This window comes from Leptosomus discolor, chromosome 4 (genome assembly GCF_034619465.1).
Source record: "Leptosomus discolor isolate bLepDis1 chromosome 4, bLepDis1.hap2, whole genome shotgun sequence".
NCBI lineage: Eukaryota > Metazoa > Chordata > Aves > Leptosomiformes > Leptosomidae > Leptosomus > Leptosomus discolor.
In genome coordinates this window covers 74,198,935-74,211,257 of record NC_141394.1, presented here as the reverse complement: position 1 = coordinate 74,211,257, position 12,323 = coordinate 74,198,935, and the positions used below count along the sequence as shown (strand labels likewise).

Genomic DNA, 12,323 nt, shown 5'->3' with positions numbered 1-12,323 from the left:
GCGAAGAGGAAGATCAGGTACTTGGCACACTGGTCCTTGGGGCGCATCGCAAACCCATGGCGTGTCGCTGCGGTGATGTGCGCCTGTGGGTTCGCGTGGGCGTGCGGGTCTGTGCTTATCACGCCGCGTCCACTTCTTTGTGGGGAGCGTGCTGGGAGCAAACTGCTGATTTTCATTGTTTCTCCTCGTTTCAGGCAAGGAAGATCGCTTGAATTACTGACGAGAGCAATGGCGTTGCCGTCTGTCTGGAGCGTGATGCGCGTGGCGATCCCGTTCATCTCGGTGGTTGGCCTGCTAAGCGTGAGGCTTGTGGGGGCCAGCCAGGACTCTGGGAGTGTCATTCCTGCAGAAAGTACGTACCTGTACACCCGTCCTGCTTGCTTTCCTCCACTTAACCCACAGCACCCGCACACGCCTTATCTCCAGGGGAACGTTGCGTTGCCTGATTAGCGAGGGAGGAATGATGAATTTGTAACATGTCAGCAAAGCACTTGAAAACAACGCTTATAAAAACAGCAAGCAAGCAAAGGATTAGTAGTTATTTAGGAAAAAAATACTAACTGCATACTATAATGTTCGTTGGAGTTTGTTTTAAAGCTCTTTGGTTGTAGGTCTTTTAGATCTGCTTCTCAAGAGCTTTGTTTCCAGATTTGCCACAATACATATGACATCCTTGTTAGTCTGGATATTCTTGGTATTCTTGGAAGAAAAACGGTGTTTATTTCTGCTAGGGCGTTACATTTTGCTTATTTTAGTATTTGGTTGGAGCAATAGGTCACGTTCAACTTTCTTGTAACTGCTACAGATTGTTACAGGGGAAGTTTACCCTAACAGTGTACTTGTAAAGCATATATAGATTTCTGAAATCCTGCTGCTATTCTGCAAACCTAAACAATAAATAAATATGACAGACTGGCTTGAGCACACAATGTTGCTGGGAGCTCTTGAATTTGGATCCCAGCTCTACAGTAGCTTTCTCTGTCATTTTAAGCAACTCTGTAAGTAAACTTTCTCAGCTCCAAAATGAGGCAATAGTTCAAAGATATTAGGGGATGGAGTCAATGTTTGCAGGATGTTTTGGTGACAAGTAGGAAGTAGCCACTCATTAGAAACTTAAAATATCTTCTGTGAAAAAAAAAAAAAGGAAGGTAATTCCATGCAAACCAGTCTCTAGTAGTTTGTACCACAGCTCTCTTTTTATGTGACTACCAAAATATTTAATACAAGACCTGATTTAGCCACTGATTTTATCCTCCTATAATTCCATTACTAGTTTTCAAATAAACCTGTGTGTATTTGTCACTACAGGACTTACATGCTGAATTCCCTTCTTTTTCCATTCTCTTCTTTCTTTATTAGTGCTAAGTTTTGATCTGTTCTAAAACAGACCTCATCTCTATTTCGTGTGTCTGTTTTCTAGGCATTAATCAATTCTAATAAGGTTTGTGACAAGAAGTCCATTTTGTCTCCTCAAGGAGAAAATCATGCTTGAAAAAGAAATTATAAGTGCCCTTTGTGTGTCTATGTTAGCAGAGGCAGGTCAACACATCTTTTGGAAAAATTATATGGTGGTTCCTTGTTCTGCTTGTGTAGTGGAAACTCCCATTTTATCTGTAGAACAAAACTCTTGACCAAGGTTTCTGACCTAGTCTCAAGGAGTTATCTTTTTGATATCCTCTGGCCAGGCTACTGAGTCCCCTGAGGAGCCCTTGAGGAAGATTCCTTGGCTGGTCTTACTCGTGCATGTGAGAGTGAGGAATGAAGGACAGGTCAGAGTGTTTCTGCAGCCAGCGTTTCTGTCGTCCCATGCCAGCCACTCTCAAAGTCTGGGAATGCTCCTAGACATATTTAATGCTCTGTCCTGGGTAATGGAGGCTGGTAGCATTGCTACAAATGCACAACAGTATTTATGTCTGAGGCCAGGCCAGGAGGAAGACTGATCATCAATTGTTTTGTGCTGCTGCAGGGACAGAGTTTTAAAGCAGCAAGGAACGTGGGATGCTCCTAATCAGCCATTTGTTGAGAGATTGCTGCATAGCTGCTAAGTGCTCCAGGTACTTTCCTTTGCCCATCAGAGCTCTTTCTGATAGTTTACCTGTGGAACTCCTCCCTTAGGACACTGTGGATGCTAAAAGTTTGCATGGGATTGCAGAACTGATTGGGTAAATTCAAGGAAAAAAAATCTTAGAAAGGGCTGTTAGGTACAGCGGCAGTTCTGGCACAGGAGCTGCCTCAGCGTATTCCTGAGGCCTGGAAGAGTCTTTGGGGACACATCCCTCCACACTTGCCCTGTTCTGATGCTCTTTCACGGGCATCCATTTTTGGCCATGAATGTCACATTTGTAACCAGTGCCCACGGACGTTCCCTGGCATGGGGACGTGACCATACTAGTAACCTGCTAGGATGGTCCCTGGCATACTTTTGTCCGTGATAGGAGGCCAGTTGCCTGTCCAGAAGACAGAGTTGGCTATTCCAGAGGTGAGCTGTCTCATGCCAGGTGCTTTCAAAGCTTGGGAATGCTCCTAAACATATTTGATGTACTACAAGAGACGTAGCTCATGGGACACAGGACACTCGGCTGGGCAGACCTTTGATGTGATCTAGTACAGACTATTCCTGGATCTTTTCCCACTTGATATCAGCTCCACTGGCTATTTCTCGTCAAGGAGCTGATCCTCCCGGGCACTGACCCATTTTGGGGGCAGTACTACTGGAGCACATGCTCACACCTTCCCTTTTGCTGGCGTTTAAGTCCATACTGTCAGCCCAGGTAAACTGGTGATTGTGGGATCCTGAATGACCCAGGGAGAAAAAGAGGGCTCTAGTACCTGTTCTTGACAGCCATATATGGACCGCACTAAGTGTCCTTCTGCAGGGCAGACCAGTGTGGTGCTCAATGCTTTTCTCTGTTCCCAGGTATGCAACATGGGGCTGGGAACAAGCATTTAGTAGGAACAATCCCTCACGGACCACAGAGCCTCTCTCCCACTTGGTGGGAGAAACGCGTCCCTCCTGCAGCAGCATAAGCAGGAGGGGCAGCTATGCTCTCATGCAAGTGTGGGAGGTGCAGGAGTCACAGGAGAGAAGCATGAGAGTGAGTCAGAGTTCTTCTGAGCGTTGCAGAGAGATCCTGCCCTGCGTGTGGCACCGATCTCTGGCTTGAGGTACCATCACCTGCTCTCCTCTTGGCGTACTTGGCCAGCCAGAGAGCCAGATCCAGCTTTTTATGAATAATGCTAATCAGCAGTGATTAATCATGTCCTTATACTTTATACACAGTGCTTTGCATATGCAAAAGACTGTTCAAGTATGAAGTGGTGTTACTAATGTTTGCGGATTATTTTCTTTAATGTTCAGTGCAATCCACTAAAAAAAAATTAAGTAATTTCCCCAACCTCTCATTGCGTTTATAGCCCAGATCACCCGCTGTGAAAGCTGAAATGTGGAATTTGAAGAACAGAAGCTGGTCAGTCTCTTTTCATTAGCCAAGGTGCATGAAATACAAAGAGTAAACGCCATGTGCATGCGAGGGAAAGTAAATTAGACTTCCACAGTGCTTTCAGTTCCAGTTTTTCACCAAGAAGAAGCCAAGAAGCATATTTTAAGCTCTCCTCCCCCATTTCTCCCCAAACACACAAAGACACGTACAGTCTTCGTGCTGACAGGACCCATTTAAAGAATTATAGCTGACTCTTGATAATTCTCATTATGTTAATCCACAAACCTGTTAAGTCTCCCTATGAATGATAGTCTGTTCCCAGCTGTCAGCAAGGAATTAATAGCACTCTGCTGTACTTTGCTATGATGTGACTTAAGGTTTGGTTTCACAATTGCTTTAAGCTGATGAAAGCCTGTGCTGCCTCTGCCCTTCTCCTTCCCATAACCCGGACTCCTGTCCTTGCTCTGTTTCTTGTTCTGGCCCCAGAACTTTGGCATTCAGTGTCTGACCTGGAGAAAAAAATCAGTGATTCAGCTGACCGAGCAACTGCATGGTCACTGCTGCTGTGAGCAAGGGAAGGTGTGGGAACACACAGCCAGGGACAGAAAGCAGGGTGGGACTGCTCCTATTGACAGCAGCACATACTTAGATTTGTTCCAAACCTCTGTGAAAATAGACCCTTAGACATCGTTATGTTGGGGAAATGTCCCCAGGCATCCTACTGAAAATATTGTGAGCGTGAAGAGAGATTAAGTCCAGCTAGATAGGCCAGCTTACCAACCCAGCTCGTCAGTCTGGAAAGGAGATACCAAGGCAGGGAGGGATGGAAAACAGCAAAGTCATAAGTGGGACAAAGATGGTGAATATTTAATAACTGTCCCTTCCACTGCAAAAATTAAAGGCAGGAAATGAAAGCAGCAGATGTTAACTTCAGAGCAGACTACTAGTAATGGTGTTTTGTTCACTCAATGAATAGCTGGGCTGTGGAACTCATTGCCACAGGATGCTGTAGAAGTTTACATGGATTTGGGAACCAACGGGGCAAATAAATGTGAGAAAAATTATGGAGCACTTATCAGATGTAGAAACACCAGCCAGACTCAGGATATCCTCCAGCCTCTTGGTAGCCTAGAAGAACATTGCTAGAGGTTTATTCTTTTATCTTCCTTAAGTATCTGCTATTTGCTACTGTGAGAGTCTGGCTAGTATAATAGTTTAAAAGCCTGCTTAGAGGCAGGACTTGGGCAGCTCTGCTGGTAAAAGTCTGACTGTAGCTATAGGCTTTCCAGGTAGTGGGGTATTGCCCCTATTTTATTTAGGGAACTGCATTCAGGTTGCTCTGTGTCAGTGCAAGATGCTTGATGGAGAGATCAACACTGCCCTAGTTCAGTCCCCAAAGTGCTGAACAAATGTGTGCTCTGCAGGACTGCAGGGGTGGAAGAGTTTGTGGCCAGCCACCTCCCCAGCTGCTTGTCACCTCCTCCCAGGTACAGCTTTCCTCTCATCTGCCAGTGGTACTGCTTCAGTGAGTCCTCTCTGTGCTGCTGTAAGTCAAAATGATGCATCCCATCCTGGGATTTAGCTGGTTGGAGAAATCCCATGAGCTCTCCCACTGCCAGCACTGCAGGGCTGCTAGCTCCCAGAAGGCAGGGCTGCTAACCTGACCCAGATGCAGCTGTGCCTGGAGAAGAGCCCTCCACTAAGGACGACAGCCCAGGAGACTATATTAGAGAGCGAATATCCCATTATGTGGTCAAACTGGCTGCATCTTCACTGTGGCTTTGAAGAGCAGTGCCATGTTGGAGCTTTGCATGTGCTGATCCAGGGCACAGAGAGCTGCACAGGCACGTGTCCTCAGTGCCACCACCGTTTTCCTGCAGAAGCTGATTTGATGCCAGGGCAGCTGCTTTCACACGGGTGGCAGAAGTGAAATAACCACTTGGCATGGTCGTGCCGTTCCACTAGTACCTCCCTGTCGACACAGGAGCGCTTGGCTGCCGTGAATACCAGTGAATGATCCCACACAGCCATCCATGGCCTTCATGAGGGCCTGGGAAGATTTCCTGGGTGGCAGGCAGTGATTGCCTATGGAATTCATGGGTCTCCCCAGAAATGCTTTCTCCACACTGCCAGAGCAGGAGACATTAATTTATAGCCCGTAGTTAGTTTTTTCCCAACAAGTTCTGATTTTGAGAACACTTTAGTGACAAGCACTTCAGGATATGCAGCACTTCGCTGAGGTGGAGCCAGGGCAGGGTGCTTTCTGAGAAGACCACAGGAGGGGGAGGGAGCAAGCCATGGCACAAGGTGAATGATGGATTCGCTGAGAGCAGACTGAGGGTGCAGGTTCTTTCTAAGGGCTCTGCTCCATGATCTGAAGTGAAAACAATTAAATTACTGAAGTATTGAAAACAGGAGGAGGTTGAGTGTCTTTAAAATGTGCTCAAAACCATACTGTTGCTGCTGCTCTCATGCCTGGAGAGAGAGTCTTTGTGAGTGATGCTGTTTTTATAGAGGTAGGGACATTGAATCCCTGGGATTAAATCCCTGGCTTGGTCCCTGGGTCTCCCTGAGATGTCAGCTGTGTGGAGGGGAGATGGAGGAGGATGGGTGGGCATGAAACACCTCCTGAAGAGGTCAAAGCCCCTAAGAGGCTTGCTGGGGACCAAGAAGCACTCTGGCTGCATCCTTTCATCAGGCTCAACTCCGAAGTCCATGTCAGCAGCCGGGTGTCAGGCACAGGGTGCTGCAGTGCCGCACAGCAGGTCCCTGGCTCTGGGCAGCTCCCCAGCTATCTCAGCAGCAGCTTTGAACCCTCTATGCTTTGTCAGAGTGGCACAAGTGGCTGCCTGTGGACAAGGATTTCAGCACTCCCCCCAATATGGGGGCTCTGTGATCAATGTAAAATGTCCTCCCTCCCTATTCCCCTTGCATCTCCTCCAGTATCTGCAATTTCTTCTTCTGAAAACCTGCACTTCATTAACGCTGTAACTGAATGAAAGGGCCCGAGGTCAGTGCAGGGTGAATCCTGGCAGAGCAGAAATGCCCAGGTCCAGCAGTGAGCCATTTTAGTTGTTGTCGAGTCCCTTCCTCCTCCTCCTCTTCTCTGCCTTTTCCCTGCCCTGCCCCTCTGTGCACACACACAGGCACCAGCTGCAGAGCCAGTGGGATGCTTTGCGTTCCTGGCAGAGAAAAAATACAGCAGCAGGTGAAAGGAAGCAAATACAGATCTGGCACTGTCCCTTGCCAAGCTGCTCTGTCAGAGCTCCTGTAAAAACAGACCTGCCTGTCTGATTTCTGAACCACTGCAAAATGCTATTTTCAGGGTCTCAGTTGAGAACAAACCTATGTCTGAGGAGGGCTGAGGATCTCAATTTTAAGGGGAGGGGCTGGGGGCTGAAGGCACACAGCACCGGGCAGAATCAAGCCTGGGCTATGTTCAGAAAAGCACACGCAGCAAAATGCTCATGTTTTTGCTGGTCCTCACACGTTTGCACAAGGATAGATACAGCCCTGTCCACAGGCAGCCCTAGCTTCGTACACACGCAGGTGTGGATGCCCAGTAAAATGGATTTTCTACTGGCATTACAAGGTTTCTGAATATTCCCGCTCTGTACTGCTACACTCCAAATTTCATGCTGTGACAGTGATGTCTTCTTCTGCACCTTTTATCCAGGTCGTCCCTGTGTTGACTGCCATGCGTTTGAGTTCATGCAGAGGGCGTTGCAGGATTTAAAGAAGACAGCGTATAATCTAGACACACGGGTATGTGTTTCTGTAGAAATGCTTTTACTCAGCTTTTGTCTGCAAGTGGCCAGGTCTGCCTGTCTGTGTATAGCAGGCATGACATCTCTGCTGACTCACTTCCATTCAGCAAATAGGATTGTACCAAGTACAGATTATTTTTCACAGGCTGGAGAGGTTCATTAAAGATAATCTAGTCTGACTTCTTGCATAACAGGCTAAAGAATTACCCCAGACAGTCCCTGAAGCAAATAGAGAAGGAAAGAAGATGTATGAAGGGAGAGAAGAACAAGAAATATGATTTTATCTCACAACATTGCTTCTGAGCTGTGGACTGACTGTTGACTGGGTGGGAGCAGAAAGTGAACTGGAGAGCAAGAAGTGGCAGGCAGGGCTGTTAGAAAGGAAAGGGAAGCACATGTATTCCTTGCTCATGGATCGATACTCTGCGAAAAAGGGGGAAGCACATTTGTTATTTGCATAGTTATCACAGCACACAGGGCATTTGCAACTTCACACTGCTCATATGCTGCAGAAGTCCCAATGAACAAAAGATGAGGGTGTGTTAAATGCCCTGATTTCAGCAATGCATACATATGTGGGTTCATAAATATGCACAAACACTGACTGGGACTTACCACAGTGGTTCCCATGCTGTCTGAAGCCTGCAAGGGGCAGGAGGTCTCTCACCTCTAACAAAGCGCCCCTCACGTATGTCTTGTCCTAGCTCTCCTTCCCTAACACCTCCGTTACACTGGCAACATGATAGTAAAGCAACTTGTGGGGAGTGAAACCAGTTTGCAGACACATTTAGCAGTTCCTTTAGGTGCCCGCTCAGTGCCTGTTGCCAGTGCCATCTCTGTTGGCAGGTGAGAAGAGCAACTTGGTCCTCTAAAGCCGTGCTCTGCTCAAATTGTCATTCACAGCAGAGTCAACCAAAGAGGTGTAAATCAATTATGTGTCCCAAACTACAGCACAGGAAGGCAATTATGTTGCTTTGCCTTTGGTTTCTTGTGACCTTGGGCCCCACACAATAAGGCTGGAATGACTTTAGCTTTCTTGAGTTATCAATAGCAAACTGATTAGGGCAGAGCTCTGAGTGCAGTACGGGTTACATTGCAAAAGTTTCCCATGCACTAGCGTAATACTAAATAACTGTTAAGTGTCAGACTGTGAATAGAGGGGCTTTACCTCCAGCAGCTGTGCAGGGCTGTTCTGGTGCATATCAGGGTTTCACCTCTTTGGTTTACGTTCAGCTGAAATGTCTTGTACCTACACATGACATGGCAAGACCATGTGCAATCACAGCTGTATTGGCTGTTATACTGTCACCAGGCTTTACATGGGGAGTTAAAGGAGGTACTACTTTCTGGCTGAGCTGCACTGGGAAGGTTTTTTTTGAATGCAGTAGAGGTGGCCCAATTCCTTAGTCCCACTTACAGAGGTATTCAGACGTATCTGTGTTGGCTGTTCTATTTGGAGTGAGAATACCACCCATCAGAGTAATGCTGTCTTGTAAGAGGTGAGGCAGAATATAAAGGGAGAAACGGATCCCAGAGCCCCACAAGATAAGCTTCTGTTTCTGTGAGGACCTGGAGAGGCCTGAGATACCAAGACACTAACTCAGACAGCTCTCAGTATTGTAGAACAAGGGGCGTAGGAACAGTGCATCACCAAAACAAATTTAATCAGTTGTCTGGAACATCACCCATTCTTTGACAACTATCAGAGTTTAATATTAGTAGTACAGAAAGGATGTATTACTGCCCATCTTTTCCAGCTTTTGGACTCAGACTCCAAAGGCCTTTCTGAAAGAGATGCTTTAGTTACATACATATTATTGAATCATGCAAGGATACTGAAGTGAAATGCAGTGGCCAGAGCCCTACAAATGGCACACTGTGGCCTTCTGTTCTCTGAAAGGTACAGCCTCCATATCCTTACTTAGCTGCTGGTGCATGGCTTATGCTGACTAACTATAATTTCTCAAGTTTTATACACAAATAACTTAATTCAACAATGCCTGAGTCTTGAAAGTTGTTGTTACAAGGGCAAGCCCCGCGCAGGACTGTTCCTAACAGGGACTTCCTAAGCCAATGCCAACAGGGCTGCAATTAATTTTTGTAATTGATGCTTCTTTTCCATAGTCTTTCAGTTTACAATCAAGTGCTCCCAGAGCTGCTCTTCCTGCCTGTAAATAGTCATGAGTGACGCCTAGGCAGGGTTTGTGGTAACAGTGACAGCTTGTTGGCATTACGGTGAAATCCAATAAGCCTGTTTGATGTTAAGATGATTCTATGATTTCTGCTGGGCTCCCAACAATGAAAGCATTCACTCATCCAAGATTTCATTGTACAAGCCAGGAGCAGTTTTTAATAACGTCTGCCATTGCATTAAGCCGATAAGTGAAAGCAGACAAGCAAGTCCTCTTTAATGCAAAGGTGGATGTCAAAAGTTTGAGTTGACACGGATAGAGGGCTGTGGAGGGGAGGAAAAAGCAGTTCTGAAACAGCCTCTCCCTGCAAAACTTGCAGTCTGAGAACAAGAAATGAGTAGTAGAGAGTGGGAACTGCTGAGGGATAGAAGTACTGTTGGCCAAGCAAGGCAGAGCTTGGTGGAGCAGGTCCCCAGCTACTGCTTTGGTAACTCTGTCTTCTTTAATTAGCCCTTTGCTGTTTCTAATTTGTCAGGAGGTATCATGTCAGGGGAACACCAGGGAGCTGAAGACCTTATTTCACAGACCTTTGAGATAATCTGTTGACAAGTGGTTTTCAACCTTTAATGTTTTTTTCCAGTGCAGATGGGAAACCTATTCACGGTGAATTTAAGCCTGGTAACTTTTTTTACCCCTCAAGAAACTCTCCAAAGTCAGTCTACAAAACTGCTTAAGGGACCACAAACCACAGGGTGAAATCCACAAGATGTGCTCTGGAAAAAGTTCCTCTTCAGTCACAATTGCACTGGCTAATATGAGTTGGTTGCACCAACAATTTAATTTTGAGTCTTGCAAGAGATTCGGCTTCTGAAAGGATGGTGCCATTTGAGAAGTTCAGCCTGTGTTTCTCAAAAAGTGAGACCAGGACCCAAAAAATATTTAAGTTATTTGATCACAATTAAATAAATGGTACTTAAATATCTTTAGGTTATTTTTGTTTCCTGGATAGAAAGAAAAAGAGCTTGGAAATACTTTTCCAATAAGACGCTCCAAAACAAGAGCAAGTAGTTTTAAATTATGTTTATGGAGAATGGGTTTTAAGCTTTTGATGGAGTTCTGGGGGCATGGCTCCAAATGGAGTTGATAATAAGGCAAACGTCAGTAAATTAACTCAGGGTAAAATAGGAGCCACAAACTCAAGTCTAGAACTGCCCTGAAAGATTATGCGTTTCAGACAACAAGGTTGGACTGACAGCTGGATTGAACTTGGAGTTATTCAAGAGAAACAGCAGTGTAACTGAGAGCACGACTGGCTCCCCAGCACATGCTATCTGGTGCAATTAAATTATACAGTACTGAAGACATCATCAACAGGAAGCCATCCATCACTGTGAAGGAATTAAGAGCAGTGCAGTTGAAAGTGGAATTTTTCTCAGCATTTATAAAGGACACTAATAATTTTGACAGCCTACTCCCTAGAAGTTAACTGTGAAAATGAAAACATTTAAACTATAAAAATACTCTCCATGCATCTCGGTTCTGAATATACTTATTTCATCACTTTTTCTGGATGAAAACCAGCACTAATAACTATGATTTTTCACTCAGCAAAGCACCTTGGCTACAGCTGTGCAGAGGGATTAGGTCTAATCAACTATGTACGCTTTTGAAGTGATATATTCAGTTCTTTGATTTCATGTTTTTTTTGCAGACAGAGACCCTCCTCCTGAGAGCAGAAAAGAGAGGCCTGTGTGATTGCTTTCGTGCAATACACTGAAATGAGCAATGGGATTTGGCCAACGGACATTTATTCATTTTTAAAATGCTGTTCAATAAATTACAGGAAGATACGGAGTGCAAGTTGTGCCACACCGCAAAGAAAACAATTTTTATCCAAACAGGTACAGCTCAGTTAGAGAATTTTTGCTTTCATGTGTTTTATCATTTCTGTATGTGATATTGCATCTGCTGAAATGTCAACAGAAGAAACAGTGCCAAAGTCTCGCTCATGGGTTTTTTGCAAGGATAGCATCTCTTTTCTGGTATTTTAAGCCAAAAATTGTCCTTGGGCTCTCAGGCCAACCCCTCAGCACATGTGAATTGCCACAAATCTGTGAATGTCAGTGGAGCTGAATTCTTTAATATATTTATGGTAGAATGTATCCCTAACATGAAAAGGAAGCTACTTTGCAATGATGCATAGCTAAACATTTGCAAACAGCCAGTTACGGCTTTATACAGAAATTAATAGTTGTCACTGACTGCTTGGCAGTCCAAGGAAGGTATTTGTTCCCAGTTGTATCAATAGTCCAGTGCACAGCAAACACAGTAATCTGTATCACAATTTTAATTTCTTCAGAACCGCACAGTAGCTGTGATCTTTTTGGAGAGATTTATTAAGTATCTAATGTGATCAGTAACATTTGTAATCACATGAATACTGCCTGGCAATTGAACTGATTGCGTCTGCCAAAATCTTCTGGAGAAGTGTCTTTCATTAAGCAAATCACATACTGGATTCAACCACTCAAACTGGCCTCTACAGAGAGTCTTGGCAGAGAGCCTACAGAACGCCTGCATGCCCAGGAGCCTCCTGCAAACTGTATTTTGAGAAATATTTAGGTTCTTCCAAAATGGGCCATAGCTCTTGCATGGACTTTACACTCCATAGGGTTACAGTGCTGATACTATTAATATTCCTGCTGCAGTCAGTATGAGACAAAAAAATTTAGGCAGTGTAGTAGTAGTAGTAGACGATAAGATTGTGCCTTGTTACTCTTTGTTAAAGAACAACAAATTCTCATTGTTTTCCTTTTTTCCTTTGTTTTCCATTTCCAGAAAATGGCCCCAATGGAAAGTTCTTGTAGATAATAATAGATTTTTCATAGGGCTTAAAAATAACACCCCTAAAGTATAATTAATAGAGATTTGTGTATCAGCTAGAGCATCTATGTAAAGGCTAGAAACTTACACAAACAGGAGTA

At 44.9% G+C, this 12,323-nt stretch overlaps 1 protein-coding gene across 1 annotated transcript; it reads left to right on the top strand.

The window, feature by feature from the left end:
- Positions 1-228: 228 nt before the first annotated feature.
- NICOL1 (NELL2 interacting cell ontogeny regulator 1) lies at positions 229-11,116 on the top strand. Its single transcript, XM_009961413.2, has 3 exons — positions 229-352; positions 7,117-7,205; positions 11,051-11,116. Exons 1-3 carry the CDS (start codon positions 229-231, stop codon positions 11,114-11,116), a joined length of 279 nt encoding a protein of 92 aa, XP_009959715.2.
- Positions 11,117-12,323: the final 1,207 nt, after the last annotated feature.

What these genes read in the sequence shown, in the direction of transcription:
- NICOL1 (XM_009961413.2), top strand. Translation starts at nt 229, where the DNA reads ATGGCGTTGCCGTCTGTCTGGAGCGTGATGCGCGTGGCGATCCCGTTC. An exon ending in GAGTGTCATTCCTGCAGAAA is followed by an intron (nt 353 to 7,116) that starts GTACGTACCTGT and finishes CCTTTTATCCAG; the next exon opens with GTCGTCCCTGTGTTGACTGC. An exon ending in CGTATAATCTAGACACACGG is followed by an intron (nt 7,206 to 11,050) that starts GTATGTGTTTCT and finishes TTTTTTTTGCAG; the next exon opens with ACAGAGACCCTCCTCCTGAG.